The following is a 22,751-nucleotide window of genomic DNA, read 5'->3' on the forward strand; positions in this document are numbered from 1 at the left end:
AGTGACCCTTTGCTTTTGGTTATTCATGCATAATCCTCTCTGCAGTTCCCTCCAGCCAAGTTCTCCTCAGAGATACAAAGCTAAGTGACCAGTTACAAGGGAAGGGAAACAGCAGTTTGCAGCAGTGGAGCTAATATGAAACGGGTGCTGCTCCCCCTGTGCTGTGCACAGAGCTGTTGGGTGCCTGTCTTACTCTGCCACGCTTCACTTCAGCTTTTTACACAAATGCTTACAACCTTGTAAATCAGTAATAAGTTGCACCTGAACCTGTAAGTGATTAGTAAAAAATCATTACACTTCCATGGCCAGAGGACTTTCACACAGTTAATCAGTTAAGAAAAGAACTGGGTGTTAACTGGTTGTTTAATTCCCTGGAAGACCAGTTTATTGAGACTATGTAGCAAGAGGCTTGAAATCTGAAGTGCAAACAATATATGGGAAAATTATACTGCTTACAAATGACATACTCTCCTGGAGAAACATGCCAAATGTTGCCCAAAAGTGAGCTGAACAGTGGAATTCTAAGGCTGAGCAGGTGCCATTTGTGGTGCTTTCAGCTATTTAATCCATTTGATCCCTGTTTGAATCTACTGGAAATCAATGAGTTAAGTTTTTTAGGCAGCTTCTCCATGAACCAGGAAACTGGGGTTATGTAGTATTTGCAGGACACACATGCACACACGCATGAGCTTTTTCATCCTGGCTTGTTGACTGGAACAGCAAGAGAAAGAGCAATTTTTTGCTCCAGAGTGTGATTTCCTGATTGCTTGATGGATTTCAGTACTTAGTGGTCAATTTTTTATCAGCAGGTTCTAAGAGAGGTGCAAACCCTGCCCATGCACTGACTGGAGGATGAATCTGTATCAGCTGGCAATCTGGAAAGTGTACCTTCAGGCACCACATCATGCCCTTTCCCTCCTGCCCTTTAGGCTCCAGCATATCACTGTGCAGAGCCCTTGGAGCTCATCTACAGGGTCAGTTAAGCTGATGTAAAACCCCTTAATTTAGAGGATTTGCATCTAAGTCACTGCATGAGTACAAGGGGAAAGACACACCATCAAACTGGGGTGTTTCTTTCAATCTTATTCTCAGAACCCTTTTTCTGCCTGGTCCACAGTGCTGCACATAATGAAATTGAATCCTAGAGATGGTGTTCAGGGTGGCACCCAGTGCCAGGCACTGCCAAGCTCATTCTCAGATTACTTGGAAAAAGGCTGGCTCTGAATATTAAGGCTGACACTGCTGGGAACTATGTGACTATGAGGCAAAAACTCTTGTATTATTAAGTTTGCTAAGACTATGATAAATAACCTGTTTGTTTATTAGATAAACCCTGTAAGTCTGTTTAGTCATCCCACAGAAGGCATAAAGGGACTGCAACAAGATGCAATAGCTTTGTGCAGTTCTTCTGTGAGTGTCAGCAGCCACTTTGGGAAGTGTACCTTGGAACGGGAAAACTAGATCAGCCTGGGCGTGATGAGGAACTCCAGGCCACCGTGGATTTGGTTGGTAGTAGCTTTCCATAACAAAGTCTTTTTTTAACTGGCTTTCTCTCTGCTCACATATATTTAGATATGACTTTCATTCTGCAGCACACTGATGCCAGATAGTTTTGGCTGAAATTGTAAGGGAAGGGACACGTGTTTGAGTCATGCAGTTGGCTCTCTCTAGTTGATAGTTTGCAAGTTACTGAGAAAAGATGAAGTTTGTATTTAGTTTCAGTTAATATGCAATGAGACCAAGTAAAATAGAATACTCATATAATAAATAAATATACAAAAATATATACCAGAAGGGTATGGAGTTAATTTCTGTACACCACATTAGTTGGCTAAACAGATACAGAAGTATTAGGCTGATGGGCTGCAGCTTAAGAGACATGAGGCAAGAATCTTCACTTTTTTTACTCCTAACTCTTGATCTAACTCTGCAGCAGCTGCAGCTGCTGCAAAGCACAAGGGTGAACTGTGCTCATATCTATTTTTGTGTGAGTGGTTTGGACCTTATGAATTTGCTGCACAACTGCTGAGAGAAGCAGTGCCATTGGTACTGAGATGGATTTCTTTTAGATTAAAAACGGCAAAACCAAAGGAGGTTGATGTTGATTTTTTTCCTACAGTAGCTTGCACCTCATGGTTTAAAAGGTAATGAAATTGGTAATAAATACCACAATGCCTCTAAAATAGTAACTGCTGGCAGGAAAAGCACACAAGCGATAGCACTATTTATTCACATGTCACTTTGCAGTTTCAGCACTCTCCTAGACTCAACCTGTTTACTAAGAGGCAATGTGAGTCATTCAGAGAAGTGTTTCAAAAACAGAGAGAGAAAAGAGAATGGATGGGAGAAAGCGATTTTTTTAAAGGAAATAATTGGGGGGTAGGAACCAAAGAACAGTGTTCACTATTAGCTGAAAGTAACGAGAAGGCAACGCTGGTTTTTTCATTTCTGTCACAAAGAAACTACCAGAACAAATATTGAATTGAGGGGAAACAAACCATTTAACAAATATTTAAGGGGAAACAAACCATACTACCCTCCCCTTTAGGCAGTTTTACAGGGGATGAACAGTCAATACTGTAATCTTTTTTCTTCCCTTGAGCACTAGCGCTTATGTCTATTAATCCACAAAACTATTTACTGGCTCTAATTCTCTGGCATATTATCTTCTGCTGTGCCTCAACTTTGCATGCATCCCCGTTGAAGGGCTTGTGGATTCTTGCAGAATTCAGGCCTCTCCAGCAAACTGGGTTTCCCTCCAAACATGTCTGAACTGGATTTTGAGCCTGGTTCTCATGCAAAAACAGCCAGCAGAAAATCACTGTCCCAAGGTAACAGGGAAGATGCACGAGTAGCCTAGGAATAATTTTGCCAGACACACCAAACTCCCCTCTGGAACAGGCAGGCATGCAAATAACCTTCTGTTTGCAATTACTCTGCTTCCACAAACTTTGGAACAGCAAGCCCAAGGGCGGCATATGTTTCTTATGTCCCTTACTTTAAAGAGGATTCTGGGCAGTAGGCACAGTGTTCATAGTGAAAAAACACTGAGAACAGGAACACATGAAATCATTTCTGCACACAGATTATTTTTCTCTCGTGACTCTACATCCTTCAGCAAATTAATGTTTGGGGCCAGATTCTTCCCCCCTTTGCATAAGGCACAGAATGCTGAGAGCTGTTTTGGAGCCCTGGGTATCAGGACCTGCCTCTGCAGGTGATGGAAAGGGATGGGCACCACTAGAGAGGTCTGGGGGGTCTTAGCAATCCCAGTCCAGAAGAGCTGGGTGCCTGACTTTGGGTCTACAGTTACAAGTCCCAAGTTAGCTGGAAAGACTCCAGACCATTAAATATTTAAGTGGTTATTGACAGAGTGTTGCAATTCATATATAACCATGTCAAGGAGGTGCCACATACAAGATACTGTGTGTCTGCCCACATCCATCTGTTTGCTTTTATTCTACACTTCGACTATAACTCCTTTGAGGCAGAAACTGCTTTTTTTTCTTTCCTTTGGAGTCAACACAGCATCTGCGACAGAAGGGTTTCTAACAGAAAATAATGTAATAATAAAAATACTACATAATACTATGGAGAATATGTATAAATCAAATACTATTATGAACAGAGACAGCAAGCTAATTATAAAAGACACCTATAACTAGAAAAATTAATGCAAAAGACTATGGGGAGCAGAAACTGTAACTGACTTTGCATTTCACCTCAAGAAGACCAGGAACATCTGACAACAGATAGCTTAAGAGAATAAGAAAAGGGTACATGCATCTTCCAAAGGCTTCAAACTTTCAATCTCAGTCAGTGGCACAAACAAGAAAACTTTTCTTCTCAGTATGAAAAGGGGAGATATAAATTACCAGAAATACAACTAAGCTCCTTGATGTCCAATAGCTGTTCAGGTAACTGTCTTTAGCTGAAGAGCAGCCAGCTCTATTGAGGTTGGGCAATTCCCAACCTCACCACAATAGCAATAACCTACATTTGTTCAGAAATTAGCCCTCAATTATTTGCAGACCTCCCATACCAATTCCAGATCAAGATGTAGGAACAACCACCCAAAGAGACTGCCCCAGGGAATTCTTCCTGGGAATTAATGATGACCCATCCCAAATTTTCCAACTGTGAGGTCTGAGAGCGGGAGAAGGCAAAATACTCTTCTTATTGCAGGATCTCAGGGGCATGCTCCAAGTACCTAGCAAGAACATCCCACTCACTCCCAAGTTCTCATCAGCTGTATGACAACACTCTCCATACGTGAGTTTGCACAGCCAGCTCACCAGCTCTGCATTTGTAGCTCATACTGAACCTATTACTTTGCATTTAACCACCCATTGCTGCACTTCCTGGGTAAATTCCAACCAAATAACAAAGGCTTTGGAACCACATTGTGATAAAACACCCTCTTGCCTAAAATAAAGATAAAACTTGCGTACATTTGATATGATCTCATCTGACTACAGAACACATTCAGAAGCAATTGGCAGGCTGAGCCCTCGGCTAGGAACACAGGCTGAATGGCAATACTGTTTGTCCTGCAGTCCCAAGTAGCCACAGACAGCTGGAAGGCACAGTAGTGGCAAAGTTGAAGGCCAAGATCACCATAAGTCTTTCTGAGCAGTCTTGGAAGGACAGTGACTGCCAACATGAATGAAATGCCCCAGCTAACACACACAATGTAATGAAACTGTATGAAGCCACCGGGTACCTCCACATAAGGCCAGATTTTTAAAGGTATTTTGGTAGCTCTCAACTAAATCACTGTGGATTAGACATCTTGCCACTTTAAAAAGAATCAAATACACTGAGACAAATACGCAGCAGCCCTCAGAATCTATACCAAACATTTATCTGACAGATGAGATGGAACAAGTGTTGGGGAACACCAACAGAGGATGAATTACATTAGGAACTAGGGGTTGTTCTTTGGGATGCCAAGTAGAGATGGGAAGACTTTTGTTCTAGTAAGAGCTGACTCACAGGAGGGGAGGTAATGCTGACTCCTTGCATATTTCTTTGCAGCAGCATCATGAAGAAGGCTCACAGTGTGTCTGTACAGCACCATGAGTGACTTCACCACCATCTCCACTACAGAGTGGCACTGCAGAGTTCTGCCATAATCTCTTCTCTAGGACATGGGAACAGCTCAGATGGCCCACTGCCACCAGCTACTGTGCTTTGTCCCAGGCTCAACATGGAGGGGAAGGAGAGCAGAGCAACCACAATGAATAGAAACCCAGCTGAATCCACAGGACAGTTGTCCATCCTAACCTCTGCTCCCCTGTAACTCATGAAGCTCAGAGACTTGGCTGTAGCAAATGGTGCAGAGCCTGTCCCAGCAGCTCTGGCTCTTGCTATGTTCCTCAGCACCTGCAGGACATTCTGGCAGTGAGCCTTGGTGCTTCAGACCACACTGGAAGTACTTGCTGGCCGTGGCATCACTGAACCCAGCAGCAGGAGAACAAGCAGGTGCCTGGTGAAGGGGTGGGAATATTCCAGGTACTATGAAAATGCCACATCAAGAGACATAAAAAATGAGAGTAACTTACTGGTGGGAAAAGATAAACTATCCAAGAGGCTGGGTCTTCCGCATTTTCAGCCAAAAAGTTAAAATGTGCTCAAGTTTAATTGGATGGTTAAGCTATAGCAACTTCAAAGCAGGCTTATGGTACAGTGAGTGCTGGGAGAGGGCAGAAGGAGCATTGCAGAACTGAAAACTCCCCTAATTTGTGTTGACAGTGATCTTGGAAGAGTCCTGTCTCACAGCAAAGCCAGCAGCAAACATCCCTGCATGGAGGGTGAGGTGGGAGCACACCCTGTCCCAGCCATGCCACAGGTTTTCCTCTCCAGGGGGCTTTCCTCTCCAGGGGTCCCCTCAATATGTTTGTACCAACACTAAAAATAATAGCACATTTTATATTTGGGCTGGAAACCACCACCATTAATACTGACTGCCAGCAGCATATCCAGAGATGGTTTGGTCACTGCTGACCCCGGCTGAGATCTGAAGGATGATCAGGATAGAGAGGGCTACAGCCTTTTGACTGTAAAAGACAGAGGCAATTTTTATGATTCACGATGGCAACCATCTCCAGTGAGCACTCTCCCCCTTCTCATCACCTGTGCTAGGTGTCCCAAAAACATCCCCTAGTTGCATTTCTGCTTCACCCACTTGTGCAAGTTGCTCAGCCTGAGCCTGCTGCTGCATGGGGCAGCATGAGGATGGGGTCAGAAAGCAACACAAGAGTGGCTGGTTTGGTTTGGGCTTCTTTTTTTTTTTTTTTTTCTGGATTCAGAAATGTCATCTGCATCCAGCTGTTAGTATTTTGGAAATCTGCTGGGTTTTGTTTTCCTCATGTGGTTCAAGTGTGGCTGATGCTCCAGCTGCAAAACCCTTGGTAAGCAGCGAGTCTGCTTAAAGCAACTACACATGAAAGACCGTGTCCTGGCTAGCACCTCCTCTCCTGAGAGCACCCGGAGGCTCCCCTTGGGTCCCAGGGGCAGCCTTCTCATCACTCTCATCGAACACTGCTTGATGCCATCGCAACCACACCAGATGAGAGTGTGGTCATCAGGAAATACACACATAAGTAACTGTATCAACTGACGTGGCAATGAAAATATTTTAGTTGCAGCCAACAGCATCCTGACCCCAACTCTGGCTTCATCTGAAAGCATGGCAATGCTTAAACCTTGAACTGCAGCATAATAAACACACTGTAAATTGATAAACTTCCAAAACACTATGGCAGTGCTATCCACTTTCAGGTTTTCTACTTTTTTATAGTTTGTTTTTTAAAATCCCATGTTGTCATGAGTATAATCTATATTATCTGGAAAAAGACCATGATTCAGCATCAGAGCAGCTTATCCAGGAATGAGGGTAAAGCTTTTACCCCAACACCCTTTCCTTCCAAGCATGCTTCTCCCATGCCTGTTTCAGTTGCTTGTTCCCTCTCTTGGCCACGATACCCCCCTCATCTTGCCCCCTAATTCCATGCTTAGTCAGTCAGTGACAGACAAAATCGTCCATTACTGAATAGTCAAGTAAATACAAACCACCACTCCATGTAGCCTGATCACATAACTGGCCTTTACATGTCTCTTCCCTCCCAAGTGATGATGAAAACAATGTTTAGGTGATTAATAACCCCTGATGATTATATTTACCAAGTAAGCTATAGAAGAAAGTGTAAGTGATTCAGAAGTCAATTTGCTGCAGCAGAGGCATTCAGGGGCGTGCTGGGGGGTGCTTCCCCAGCAGGAGTAGGAGAGTTCCCAGAGGCAGTGACAGTGCAGGGCTGTGCTCCTGCAATGCAGCCTCTGCGTGCCCAAAACCCCAGGGAGAATGGGGTAAACAAAAATCTTCTTTGGATAATCTCTGACTTTTGCAAATGATAACCACAAAGTAGCTGAGGTTAAAGAAAGAAGAAAATATATAGTGTGGGCTGGTTGTAAGGTCACTAGACCAGCAGAGAAGGGATTACTCTAATTTCCCTTTTACCTGGAAAGAAAAATAAACTGGAAAAAAACCCCAACTAAATAAACCCCAACACCTTTTAAAAGGGTTGGGAAAAAGCATCTGTGAAGGCAGATAGCTGAAAACACCTCTTTGAACACATGCTGTTTTCCATCCCCCATAAGCAAACCTTAGTGTGTCTTTTATCAAGGCTGGCCTGGACACAGGCTCTTCACAGCGTGGGAGAGGCGGGGCGAGGAGCTAGAGGACGTGAAGTTTGCTCTGCTGTCCAGAAGATGAAAACACTAGTGCTGTTTATAGAGGGAAACCCAATTCGTCAGCCCAAATGAATTCCTGTGCTAATCCGTGCAGGCTTCATGTTTTCCACCAGTCCCAGCCACTGTAAAGACTATCTTTAGGAGGCACAGTGTGTTTGGAAAGGAGCAGCTGGAAAGAAGGGACGTTTATGCCAGCTTGGAAGGCTTTCTGGTATGGAAAAAAAGGAATGCTCTCTTGGGTCTCCCCACAAAATTAAAGCATCTTCATCCAGAGGAAAATGATGCCAAGCACAACAAACAAAAGCGGCTTTCCCCAACTCTCCTGGGCAGCCTCACTCCAGGGCTCACAATGGTTTCCATAGAACTTGTTTTGCTATCATAACAAATTCAATCTAACCAGGCGCGATGGCTTGTGCTGTTTTCTGAAGACAAGAAAACTAATTTCCTCACTTATTTGTCTGCTAAAGCATTTTTGTCTAGGTGCCACAGCCAGGGACTCCCCAGCTGCCTAGTGCATCTGCCTGTCAGCTGAATGCAGCACACATCTTGAAAAGAAAAATCCTCGAGAGGTTTTGGTCTTCCTACACTGCACAGTGCCAGTGACCTGTGCTGGGGGTGCCCGTGGCTCAGGGCTCTCCTTGCTCAGCCTCTGCTCCACCCCAGCTGAGCTGGCCCCGGTGCCTGTGTGCAGCAACACCAGCTTCCTGTCACAAACAGGGTGTGCATCTCTGGGTACATACATGGGAGGAAATGAATGTCTTGTTATATTGACCACAATCTGTTGAAATGCTAGTAAATATTGCAGTCCAACTGTGATTAAGGGCTGGATTATTTGCACGGATGGAGTGCGCTCCCCGAGAGCTGCACTGGAATGCCACATGTGGGAGAGGTTTCTTCCAGCGTTTCTGCAAAGACACTAGAGCTCAGCAGTGGTTTCTGAAAAGCAGAGATGTTTTTCTGCATGACAGAAAACGTCAGAGGAGCATTTAATACTACATCTAAACCAAGACTATTATCAGAACAGTCTGAACCACTGGAAGGTCTTAATATTGACCTAAAACTTGCACTAACTTTGAAGACAGGAAGACATGAAATGTAATCAAGTATAAAACAAAGCTCCACAGATATTAATTTCTGAAACAGACAGAATAATAGTTTTCAGTGCTTTCAGCCTATAAAATTTATGCTGAAGAAAAGTTTGTATTAAAATCAATTGTGGTGTTTGTTTTTTTTAAAAGGGAACACATCTGAAAACTTAGTAGTAATTATTAGAAGACATGAAGCTGCAGAACGACCTCAGCAGAAGAGCTCTCATGTAACCTAGCCTTCTGGGTTTCAGCCTAGGGTTTGCCTGCTGGAAATCAGTATCTTGGGACACGTTCCAAGAAAGAAGATAGCACCCCACTCAAAGCAAATGCATATGTGTGAGGGAGAAACCAGAGGAAAAAAAAAAAATTATTTTAAGGGAAAAAAGACCCCCAAAACACAATGTAATTAAAAAATACAGCTCCTAAAAGTCCTCTTCTGATTTTCCTCATTTCTAATCCTTTGTGAAAGTTCCAGCCTTTGCAAACATCAATTTGTACAAAATTGTAATTACTTCAAAGGACAGCTGCTGAGGTTGGTGACCACTCACCTAGGGAAGTGCTGGGCCTTGTTTTTAAGTGGCTTCAGCAGAGCCGTGAAACATGATGAAAGCATAAGTAGATGCCTTCATTCAGCTCCAGCAATGCCCCTTCTCCTGGAAAGCAGCATCCAAAGGCACAGCCTGTGAGCAGGCTGGATGCACCACAACCACCCAGAGCATCTGAGGCAGGTGCCTTTCAAAGTCAGTACCTTCACAGACACTTCCACACAGCTGCTCTGCTGTCTCCTGGTAAGAACTGGAAACCCAAACATGGGTTGGTGAGACCCAGCACAGGCTCCAGGAGGTACTTGACCATAAAGGGAATGCAATGACTGGTACATCATCCAGCTTCCTCTGGCCTTGTGGCTACAGAGTCTGAGCTCTGACAAAATAACTGATGCTGTGTTGCTCATAATGACAGCCCTTTAAGCCAGGGAGGTTTAACTGTCACAATACTTTCACCCTTGACTCCCGTACTTCTGAAGCAGCTCCCCCTTCATTTAGTCATTCTCACTCTTTCCAAAGAAACTTAGAAACCACCTAAATAAACCAGCACCGATTGAGACACTGCAAATGTCATAAGATTCATTCATGTGTCTCACTATTTGTCCTACATTTGACTCAATTCATTCACAGATGATGAAGTCATTCATCATTAAGAAACCAAACCAACTCACACCACAATTTGGGAATCTTTGACTAGACTTCCCTGGCAGAGATCAGAGGCAATTATTGAAAACTCACACTCCTCTAATTTACTGCTGCTTTCACCCTTGCCCAAATTATTTTTTGCACATTAAAAGCAAAGACTCAGAGTCTTTGCACAAATGCAGTCAACATGTAAGCATTAGAAAAGGACTAAACTGTGCTGTCACTTTGCTGGGATATCCTCCAGCTATTTCTGCAGGGCCTCAAGGTTTTCTGGTCATGCAGAGCACGCTGCTTTGGGGCACAAACAGGTCTGGCACACAACTACCACACTGCCAGCACCCTCCCACCACCCAAGAGTCAAAACATGCCCAAATTCACACAGCTGGGTGGAAGCCAGGGACAGTCTGCTTTGACCTTTAGTTCCACACCTGACAATTATCCATGGGGAAAAACTCTCCCTCAAGATGCAAACCTACCACTCACTTCAGTGGCCATGGGCAGAAGTCAGTAAGACTCTTCTCACTAAATCTAGTTCAACTAAAATTTCATTCTAAGACATCATGTTTGTTCAGCTGAGGACAGAATTTAGCCTGTGTTTTGCAGTGTGAAGTTTCCAAATTAAAAACCCACAAAAGGACATGGTGTGATTAAAATGGGAACTGTGTGGATTAAGAGAACCTACAGGAAGATGGGGAGTATTAGACCAGTTTCTCACTGAGCAAGTTAATATTGCTTTGCTGATTCACGTGGGCATCACTGCTGAAGCCCTTTAATCTCAGTGGTTTTATTCTAGTTAACAGTAGCTGAATATTTAACTCTTTTATACCTAATGCTGGTGAAATCCAACTCAACACCAAGTTTTCAAAGTCATTATTATGAGATCATTAGTTGTTAATTCAGAGAGATGAGAGTTTTAACTGCCAACCTGACTCTAGTATTTCTAATAGACACACACTTAAACTGGAGAAAAGTTTGGAGTACTTGGATTTAGGGTTTTTAAGAAGACCCCTTTTAGAGAGAGCATCCATCTGTGAAAGTCACAGCTGGACATACGCCCAGATTTCTGTGCTTGCAAAACCAAAGCATGAGGACTTGAAGTGATGATTCAGACACAAGTGTATTGTTTATATGTTTTAGGTTGGTTTTTAATCTTCCTCTGGTTTCTTCTTGGTAAACACAGAAAAAGTTATGTTACAAAATGAGTGTGTAAGTTTGTTGATAATTCAAATTAGGAGCTAATATACTGCAAGGGAATGTTATTGTCTTCAGTATTTGCTCTTCTCCTATCTCTGGCTCTCCTGCTGGCACAACTACAGATGTGCTGCTTGTTCTTCCTATCAGAGAAGCTGGAATGACCTGTTAGGCCATCTAGTATCTCTTGTAGCCAATGCAGGATTGTCTTGTACATTTGTCCAGTCTGCTTTTAAAATTCTTCTAAAAACATACTTCATCCAAATTAGAGGAGCACTATGAAATGACCAGGCCATAAGGCCATACCAGCTTCTGCTGGGCAGAAAAATGGCTTGCACTATTTTGAGTTCTTGTGAGAAAACTAACTCTGATGGGAAATTCAGATTGTTCATTCTCATTTAATTTTATTTTTAAATTATCGGGGATAAAATAATAATGATAATAATAATATATTCATGAAACACAAAGTATGAAAATCAGGTGGAAGAAAAGTGGGCTTTAAACTAATCACCTATAGTTCTTTGTTCTTGTGAGAGAAAAGATCTATGCAGACAAAAAGCCTCCCAATTGTCCATGCTGCCTGGTAGGTTATGACCTTAACTGGAAAAGTTCTGCTTGTGTGAATAATGCTGAGAATCCAGCCATTTTCTATAGTAGACTTTATAACTGGCCTTCAGTTTGCACCATAAACAGACTGTGTATCTTTAAGATGGTTACTCTTGCCAGGCATTTTATTTCACAATAGTTAAAGAAATGTGCAGATGTTGTCCAAATTTTTCAAAGCAGCAGGGCCTTTTGCAGCTGCTTGCAACATTTCAGAAGTGCAGTTTGAAAGTGGCTCTGCCTTTTCACCAGCCCTTGCAGCAGGCTTCCAGATTTATATTGCACTTTAAGAGCAGAAAAGACCCTACCTTTTTCTCATCTTTGCACATTCTTAATATCAACACAATTTGTAACACATGAAACTTTGAAGAGCAGCAATGCCAAGCCCAGGCGTTCAGGGCTCGTGAGTCAGGCCTCTAATATTCATAAGATTGGTTTTAATCATGCAATCAATCTCCTGCCCCCAAAATTGCATCATTTTTGTCTGCCTGGATTTTGAAACACGAAAACATTAAGGTTCATATTTTTAGCATTTTGATTTTTCTTGGATCAGACTTGAAAAGATCACTGAGAAAAAAATAACTCTCGTGTTTTGCTGCAGTCACTTGCACAGGGACTTTGAAATTGCTATAAATATTCCAAGAGGCACAATGAAATTGCAAATAATTAGCTAAAGCTTTAAGCTTGCATGTGCAGGTAAGCCAGTTCACTGGTTATACTTATTTAACTATACTGTGCTAATCGTAAAGGGCAGATAACAGGATAAACTGAGAGGACAGACACAAACCTAGCTGCAAGTTCCATATCTAGTTGTCAGGAAGGGTACAACTCCCCTCAGCAAAGCATCTTTCTAATAAATTAATCCAGCATGTTGCATCATCTTTGCTGAAGCTACTAACACTAGGATTCATTTTGAGGTGGTCAACATACCAAGTAAGCAGGCTGAGCTTGGGCAATTATTGCCCATGTGAAAATCCCTTATATTACACATGCTGTAGCTTCCCCCACCAGTTTAGCCAGTTTAGCGGCACTGGCATTGCTGGTGAAATCCTTCTTCCACTGCAGACACTCATCCCAGAACAAAAGCCTTTCAGTGAAACAGCTGTTGGTGGTTCCCTGACCTGGCATTAACTGTGCTGATTCCAGCATTTTTATACCAACAGAGCTGTGTCTCTACAGGGGCTTTTACCATAATAGCTGTGTTAGCAAAAAAAAAAAAGAAGAAAAAAAAAAAAAAGGGCAAAAAAAAAAAGGCAAAAAAAAAAAAAGCAAGCAACCACCTTAACCAGCACAGTTATGTGGTTGAGCTGCCTAAATGTAAAACAAGCCTTGTTAAAGGTTTCCAGAGAGTGCTTCGCTGTTTCAACACAAAATGGTGAATTTAGCTCTAAAAGGAATTTAACCCCCTTTCCTGCATTAAAAGTTTTGTTATAAACCATTTCCTAGCCACACATTTCTTGCTTCTCATCTCCCATTTTTAAAAATGTTGTCAAAACAGTTATGATTTTGACTGAACTGAAAGAATGTCTGTATAAAACACCCTGTGTCACCCTTAACAGGCAGGAAGACCACAGATTCATTTTCCTTACATCATATGCTTGCTCATGCAACAGCTTTGCTCTGTCTCCAGACTTTGCTCTAAGAAATGAGACTGTTCCTACTAAACACACCTGCTGTCAGTGACCAGTTGCATATTACTTGGCAACAATCATTCACTTCTAGAAAACAGGTAGTATTCTTTGATGCATATAGTATGAAAGGAGTGAGTCTGGTGGAAAGACAGGAAAAGAAGAGAGTAGCTCTGCCAGTCCCTCCCTGTAGTGCAACACGTGTTTTAATGACCTCTGGCATGGCCAGTGCTGCCCCAGCTCCTGAACACCCAGGCAACAGCTTCACGTGCCTTTGGCATCCCCTGTGTGAGGGATGAGGCTGGGGGTCCTGGCAGTCTAGGATCACCCAGGCAAATTACACTTTTACCAGGGACTTTTTGCATCAGCTCAGGCAAGTGACTTAAAAGCTCTGTGACCCGCTTCACTCATCTGTAAGCACAAGCTGGAGAAAAGTCTGTCTGCTTCTTTCTGCAGTGGAATTATTTTAATTCCAATTCTCTGTACTGGATGAATAGTGTCACTGGACTGAAAAATGTTATTGTTGTTATCCCTTTAAATTGAAAGTGGATTGAAGGAATAAAAGTAAATGTATGGTCTATTTTGGCAGATGTCTTCCAACAGATGGGTGTCTATGGTCTTCTTTATAAGAGCTGTCTGCTGTCTGTGATTCAGACCGTCTAAGGAATGCCATGAGCGTGGAGTAAATGGACAGCAAGTCTGGGAAAGGACTTTATTGTGGTTTAGAAGCTTTCAATTCCCAACTGCATGAACAAGTTCATTTTTTTTTCAACTAACTCTTTGCCAGGATTTCAAAACTATCATTGAAAATTGTTTGATGCCTTCTGAAAACTGTGCGCTTTCTTGCTGATAACAGCCCACTGGTTTAAGCCTTCAAACAGCAGAACGCCTTCTGCCAGCAAATCGCTAGAATTGGGGTATATTGTCTTGGTGCATCAGTTGGTGGTGGGACCCTGCCCATCGAGGCACCAAGCAAGGGTTCACGTACCCATCCTGCAGTGTCAGTTCTTGGCAGCAGTGCCCGTGGTCTCCTAATGGAGTCTGCATGTTCTTTTGAACAGGAAACGCTTTGTAACACAGCTTGCCTGTGGGCACTTACTGCACCAATTAAAGATTCCTGAGCTGAAGAACAAAGAGGTGCCAGTGGAACTATGGTTTTAATCACTTGATTCATTTTCTTCCTTCCTCCACTGCTGATTTTGGATGCATGGGTTTTTCTTTTTCTTGCTTTGTTTTGTTTTGCATGTTTCAGGCAGCAGGACAGCTGCTCAGAAAGCCTGCTGGGGAAGCAGCAGTCTGGAAAAGGGGCTGGATCTATCTGAATTTTTAAATAGTGAATTGTTTCTAGAGGTGAAAAAGAACATAGATGCCAGTCTGCCTTAATACAAATACTTAGTTATTGTTCAGGTATGCAGCTTTTTTTTTAACTTTACTGAGAATCCATGTCAGTTTTAATAACATGAATGAATGAAATGTTTAACTGTACTAGAAAGAAGAACAAGATACTTTTAAATAATGATAAACTGAGGTACAGGGAAGTTAAATACTTTGCTGAAAGGCCAAGTTCAAACACAATCCAGTAGACCTTCCTCCTGATATAATGATTTTTCTCCTTGCTGCCAACAGACAACAGGCTTTTGGAGCAGAATCACCTTTTTGTCTTCTTTTAATATTGCCTCTAGAAAAGCAAGCCTGGCATATGAGTTGGGCACTTAGATCCTAACGCAACACAACCCCGTAATAGCAGTGATCCAAAAATAAAGCATGTAGGTTACCCACAGAGTGCTGTAAAGTCCCAAAAGAGAACAGAAAATCTGGAATAACATGAGTCAAAGCTTCAAGAATGAGCCTGATGAATACATAGATTTGCTAGAGTGTTTGAGTAAAATGTTTTGGAGAAAGCACATGCTTTGCTCTTAGTCAAACTCCGCCTGAACAGAAATGACCACACCGTCTATGAAAAGTAGTTACAATTAAAAACAGAACACAGCTTTTTTTTTTTTTATGCAAATTGTTGCTCCAACTGAACCACAGCTCATTTGCAACATTCAAATTCACTCCCATCTAAAATGCCAGGCACAAGGAACACTTCCTCCTCTACCCTGTACTGCTATTTTACTCTGTGCATGGACACATGGTGAGAACAACTACAAACCAAACTCAAACGTGTTCCTAAAGCTCCCGCCTCTGCTTTCTGAGGACGAAATCAATACAGTGTTAAGCGAGAAAAGCAGCTTCTCTGCAGCCAGGCGGACGGCCAGACCCCTGACCCCTGCTGGTGGAGCTCGGCTGCTCTGAGGCACGGAGGGTTTCAAGCTGCCTTCGCCGTGCAGCGGAGGTTCCCCCGGCACAGGGAAATCCCCTGGCAGCGAGCTGCCCCAGCTGGCTTCGTGCCACCCCCTCCTGCACCCGCCGTGCGGGGGCTGCGGAGGGCGAGCAGGATGCTCACGAGGAGCTAGCACCCCAGCCAAAGCCCTAGGGACCACGCTGGCTGCGGAGGGGGTGGCTGTCTCCCGCCTTTCCTGGCTGTACGGACCCTCTCCTCTCACCTGCACACACCCGCCCGTCTCCCCAAGGAGCCGGCGGGGGCAGGGTGGGCTGCGCGCTGCAGCCAGGGCGGCCAGACAGCGAAGCTGCAGGACAGAGCTCAGCCCGCACTGCTGCTCGCTCAGAGCTGACACTGTAGTTTTGCTTCTCGGGTCCCCAGGAGACCCGGGGCTTCCTGGAGGTACACCCTGCTCAGGCTTCTGCCTAACAGCTTTTCCCACGGGGAAAAAAGCTGGTCAGAATAGGTTCTTCCTGAACATGGAGGAAAGAAGGGGGTTTAGTTTAATTTCAGCCACAGATTGTGGCTTTTCTTGTTGTTGAATAAAAGAACACAAAAAGAAAACACAGGGACCTAACACAGTCGGAATGGTCTGGGATGAGACTCCTGGTTAGGGCAATGGTTACTGTGGTGGGGAGTAAAAGTGCACAAACAGATTGCTTGTAGGGGAGGTGATCAAAAGTGCTGAGGGATTTACAAGCACCACGCTGCACACCCTGCAGGTCCAGTTTCTAAAGAAGTATCTGCAGGTCCGAAACTTTCTGTGAAATACATGAGCTCCCTATAAAAGATCTCTGCTGATCGATAAACCACTACACAAGCATCTGCCTTGCTTTTCTCCTCCCCATCAAAGATTACTGGTGCACCAAAACCAATTTAGAGCTGCTGTATCAAGCAGACAGTTCTGAGTGTCAGATGTGGTTAGATAGTTACTATTTAAATAATGCCAATATTTTTTCTTTGTATAGTAAAAAGCACACAACTTGACAGCTGAACTGAAAAGAAAACTAAATCTAACTCAAGCAAGTTGATAACATTCAAGACAGCAGCTACACGTCCGTTATTTGTACATGGAAAAAGCCCAACACCATCCTTGACACTCAGTCTCTGCAAAGCACTTGTAGATCCTCTCACATCCAAGTGCTTTAGAGTCTATGATGCATTTATCCTCCTGTTGCTCTTGTCACACAATCCTCATGTATCTGTGCTGCAGATGGGGCACATGGAAGCGGAGTGGCTTCCCCAGGGCTACACTGAAAACCTCTGGCTCTGCAGCATGAACATGCAGAGTCCAGGGCACGACCAGTGTCCCAAAGCCTGGGTTACCCTCTCTCTTGATCCTGTGCCACCGCTGGATTTTGGACAGTGCTGCAAATCACTAATTTTTTAACTGGGTTTGTGCTTTAAGTGTCAAACCTGATTGCTCTGAAGGTCCTGGAAGAACTAAATTCTATTTGTCAACTTATTTCTGTGGTTGTTTATGTAACTTTTACCATTGTTGGTGGTTTTGGTTATGAACAATATTAAGAAGAGGTCCTGGCTGAACCATGCTAAGCACTCTCACATGACTTTCACTTGCATTTGAAGCTAATCACTGCTTGCCAGCATTAGCCTGGACACCAGATGTGTCCTGAAGGATCTCCTGACCTTGGCTTATCTTCACTCCCGAACTATTTCCAACATTAATGAATCTCCAAGGCAGAGGTGTGTAACAAAGGTTTATCTGCCAATTTTTCATTAATCATCCTTTCCTCTGGGAATTCATCTTTACACTATTTGATATCAAAAAGCTAAAGTTGCTTGGATTTGTTTTTTTCCACAGACCAATATGGACGTATATGGAGGAATATGTATGTGTGGCAATGCCTAACCTGGATCAGTCTCCCTAATGGCTGCATATCCAAATCCAGCCCATATGACTTGATAGCTGGAGCGTGCCAGGAACCTTGTGTTTCGTAATTCTGTCTGGGAGGGGAAGGCTGAGAAGTTGCAAGGGGGCTGCATAGGCTGGGCTGGGCACCTCTTGTTCTGAGGCAGCACTGTTAAGATGAGGATGGGGGCAAATGTCTCCTTCCAAGAAAGCACGTGGCAGGTGTCTACCTCTGCAGTATGGTCAGAAATGAGCTACAGACATGTTAAGTCACCATTAAGGTAGCCAGTATGCATAGTACCTGTGGTACAGCTACTGCACAAAGAGGCCCCTGCACATGGCAAAACCCATCTGAGAAGGTAAATACTTGCCATCACCTGCCTTCAGATCCATGCTGTTTTGGCTAGACTGTTGGTGCTTAAACAGCTTTGTTAGCTATGGTCCCATATCTGAATGCAGTCTTCCTGTGAAGGTGGAACCACCTCTTATCTTCACAAGGCAGTAGGTACAGAGAGGTTAAGTGAGCTAGGTCCCCAGTATTATGTGCCCTGTGGAGCAGTAAGGCTCTGAGCAAAGAATAAACCATGGTCTCAGGAAGAAGTACAAATTCTTTTTTTACAGCAGGGAAGATAAAAAAATAACAAAGGGTCATGCCAGCAGTGGCAGCAGGAAGCTACAAGAGGTAAAGAGAAACAGCAATTGTGTTACGTGTAAAGGACAATTCCAGGAGAGCTCAAAGACTGGGAAAGCACACCCACTCTGAGGGACAATGGCCTCAAGAATGAGGAACCAACAGAGTGGGGCTTGTCCCAGGTCACTCAAGAAGTTCATGTCAAAGCTCAGAATAGAAGCAAAGTCCAGAACACCAAGGCTGTGCATTAACCATGAAGACAGAGGACAAGAGTTGACAAGAAGAGGTCACAAACATAGACAGGGACGAAAGCTGGACTGTCAGCAGAAATACAGAGAAAGAAGAAATAAGAGGGAGGAGGAAGATGGGGGAAGGGAAGAGGAGTGAAGGGAAGCGAGAGACACTAAAACAGTGATTGCCCAAGAGTCTGTGCCTCCGTGGCAGTGCAAGGCACTCATGCCAAGCCTGGCTGGGGAACCATCATCTCACTATCTATCCATGAAAAATCACAGCAAGACCTAACAGCTCACTTTATCTCAGAAGAGCTTTCTGGATAAAAGGGATTTAAGGCTAAAGCCTCCATAATCCTTTGGGTTTGCTTTCTTTTAATACTATAAAGCACAAAAATAAACTTTCTAGTCAGGAAAAATATGGCTTTTGTTATGCTCTGAGTCACTTTTCCCTAGCAGCAAACAAAGCAGCTTTTCAATTCAAGTCCTGAATGTTTCAGAATGAAATGTTTTACAAAGTCCTAAAGTAAATCACAGTTCTCCAAGTCACACTTCTAACTAATGTAAACTCACTGAGGTCAGGAAAGAGACTGTATGTGGCTGATCTCGCCTGGCCTGACTTGGGTGGCATAACTTATAAATTAATATCTAGTTGAAACCAATTCAGGATGATCCAGCCAGCCAAGCAGAAGCCTGGAATTTCATTACTAACTTGCTGCTATTCTGCCTAATGGCACCTCTTAGCACAGAGGTCGGGTGCATCCCTTGTGAGCTATGCTACAGTTAGATGTTACTGGCTTGATTCAAAACCCAGTGAAATTAATTTTGCATTCCATTTTGGATTTCATTTAAGTGGATTTTAGCTCGACTCTGAAGTTTGCTAGCTTTAACTTCACAATTCTTTCTTTTTTCTCTTTCATTTCTTTTTCAAGGTTTGTGTTGGTACACAAAATACAAGTGTTTTCAAAAACATAAGAATCTCTCAGCTTCTCATATTAAAAGTACCCTAAAACATAGTATGCAGTTTTACTATTAGAAAGATTATCTTGCTTTGTTATCATGCTCCATTCCCTGAACACAAAGTGGATTTTACTTAGCTATCTTCTTGTGGATCCAGCAAACCTCCTAAGTCAAAGTCATTGTTAAAACCCAGTTCCACACTCCTCTTCAGACAAGAAGACCAGTAAGAACTCTGCAGATTTTACTGTGATGGAACCAAAGCTACTTCAACCACATTTCAAACACAGACTAATGAAGAAAACCATCCAAACTCTGCCCACAAAAGCAGCAATAAAGACTGTACAGGATACAGCCACTAAGCACTCAGTACCTAAGGTGAAGAAAGAAAAACTTCCATGGGCACAATTTCACAACTCTAGGTGAGTAACTGGAGGAAAAATCCCAAACTACTGGGTGCTAACAAAGCACATAGTGGTGCACATTCACAAGATCAAACCACACATGCAATTGCCTAGACTGAGAGGACAGCAGCAGTAGATATATGTGAAAGTCAGGTCTGTACTTCATGCATAAGAAGACTCTGTATTTGCAGCAATACATCCAGCAAGCTCACTCAGCTCCCACTAAAATTAATGCCAGTTTTGCAACTGGCCTTTATGATTGCAGTGTCCAGCTGTACTGTTAACTTTTCATTGATTTCCTCTTGCAAGGAACGTCTTTAATAAAAGAACCAATCAACAAGAATGCCAATAGCTGCCTACCTAAGAACAAGCAGGATATGTTCAAAGAAAGCTTTACTCTGACAACTTACATTCATTCCTAAAGGCTAAATCTGCTGGGATCACAACAAAGAAACAGCATTGTTTTACTTATCAATGTCCTACTGTTCATCTAGAACATCTGCGATAGTTTTGCCTGCAGCACTACCCCATTCATTACGGGCCTTGATAGACTGTTCAATGGGCTTTTTTTTTTTTTTTGGTACAAAATGTACAAAAGCATTTTACAAAATGGGCTTTGCCCTGATATGAATAATAAAAAAATAATTTAATGTGTGTTTTGCTTCAGATCCTCCATTTTTCAAGCTAACCTTTGGCAAAGGGAAACCAAATGGGAACAGCTTGAAACCTGACAGCTCACTCCATGGCATGAAGCAAGACAAGAGGGTTTCTGCAGAACACTGCATTTTTTGCTCAGTTGCCAAAGTGTATTGCCATCTACCAAAAATACAGCTGATGAAAGACCAAAATGCAGCATAAGCAAATATCCACACCCATCAAAAGGAGGCCATGATGGTTTTGTGCAGAGGAACAGGTTGCATTTATAAGCCCTAAACTTCCCCTTTCCCTCCAACAAACCAAGAAATACAAGAGAAGAGTTGGTGCTTACCGTCATCCAGATATGCTTGGTCCAGATTCTGTTCCTGTTTAATAGTGACTCCAGCTGGCAATGCTTCTTTCTGGTCGCCCACTGGTGGTCCATTTTTTGCTGCCCGCTGGCCTGAGGCTGTCTGCTGCTGAATCACCGTAGGGTATGAACTCGGACTTAACCTTTGTGCTTGACTGACCTGGGGCTGGCTGGATCTTGTAACATTTGGAGTAAAATTTTCACAGCACATGATGTGCTGAAATTCTTGGTGACTTCCACACCTCAGCTGCTGGTTGGTTGGAGAATAGTGAATCACTGGAGAAGACTGCTGGTTGCCTGGAGAGTGGTGGAGCACTGCTGAAGTATGACCTGGAGAACCAGCATGCACCAGCACTGACCTATGGGCATCTGAAATAGCGACTGGTGTAGCCATCAAATTGGATTGCTGGTAGCCCAGTTGGCTTGGGCTAAGGCTCTTGCTTCTTTGGTACATGACAGCTGCTGGATTCTGCTGATGATACCGAGAATCAGGAGAAGAAAGGCCTGAGCGCAACTGCTGGCAAGGAGCCATAGTGGCCACAAGACAGGAAGGGGATTCGGTGACCATTGTGTGCTGTGAATAGTAAGGCTGTGTTACTGTTCCCAGACCACTGTGTACTGTATTGCAGATTAAGGCTGGATCATAGTCATCAATGGGCTCTGTTTTGATTGATGGTACTAGAACAAAGCATGCAAAGGACATTATTTGTAACAAGCGGATGAGAAACAGAGAGGTTTTCCTTGAAGTCATAAGAAATTCAGCTCTTTACAAGCTTTGCATGTGAGAGCTGATATCTTACAGACATTGAATTTAATAAATGACCCATATGCAATCATGGCAGAGACTCTATTAAAAGCATTCTGTAATAACATGTTATCAAAAATCTTTAATGATCTATTTAACCCCAAATTTCTAAAAATTAAGAAATTCAATAGTTTTGCTCATTTTTAAATTAATTTCAGGACCATTCAGACAGGTAAGCAAAATAAGAAGCCATAGATAGTTGTTTCATGTAGTACTTCCATCTTGAAGGAAAACTGGTTAAATTTAAATCCTATTACATATACAACTCCTTTTTCTGTCAAACATTTAACTAGTGATGAAAGGCAGAGTTGAACTATTTTAGAGCTTTCGAGTTCCTTTGCTGCATGTAAATTCCTCAGTACGTAGAGCTGAAGACCTCTCTCACACCATCCTTTAAAAAACCCACAATTTAGCATGAGTTGTGTGAATTGTGGTGTGAATAAATTACAGTCCTGTACAAAGAAATTCTCACATTTCTAATCTTGTTTTTTTAAATCAAATCTTCCCCAAAATTCAGTACAGAAATACCATCCCATGGAAACACAACAAGGTCATTTTTTGGAAGTGTAAGGACCTCTTCTTTGAAGTGGTCTAATTTAGGGATCATATTGAGATATTATTGTATTTCTCAACACTATTCCATAGCAGAAGGGTATATCAACTATACAACACCTTCACCTTGTTGATACCCTATCCAGTTCATAATTTCAGGGAGAAGACCAGAGATTCTCAGGCTGGAGGAGACCAAAATAAGAATGAGAATGAACGTTTGCCTGTCCTTACAAACCAGTCAAATTAAGACATAATTGTGAAGCCTGTATAAAATCTGGTAGTTATTTTATGCTTTCTGGTTTCTACAAACACAATACTCTGACTTTCTCACAAGATTTTTCTCCCAGCCAAAGCTTAGAAATTCTGGGAATCTCATTAGCAATCCTATTGCATTTATTGTGACATGGCTCACCAATTCCCAAGAGGAAGAACATCAGAAAAGCATTCATATTTTCCTTAGCTGGCCTCATACTGAGGAGTACATATTGCTTGTCTTCCTCTATACCAAGTCCTTGCTA

At 42.9% G+C, this 22,751-nt stretch overlaps 1 protein-coding gene across 2 annotated transcripts in view; it reads right to left on the bottom strand.

Moving 5' to 3' along the window:
* Nucleotides 1-22,751, bottom strand: part of NFATC2 (nuclear factor of activated T cells 2) — a 92,887-nt gene that overhangs the window by 7,263 nt on the left and 62,873 nt on the right. For both annotated transcript variants that reach the window (XM_051632805.1, XM_051632804.1), the window contains exon 9: nt 20,859-21,554. In XM_051632805.1, the coding sequence (XP_051488765.1) occupies nt 20,859-21,554 (696 nt within the window). The remainder of the gene's footprint in view (nt 1-20,858; nt 21,555-22,751) is intronic.

This window comes from Apus apus, chromosome 15, assembly GCF_020740795.1.
Source record: "Apus apus isolate bApuApu2 chromosome 15, bApuApu2.pri.cur, whole genome shotgun sequence".
NCBI lineage: Eukaryota > Metazoa > Chordata > Aves > Apodiformes > Apodidae > Apus > Apus apus.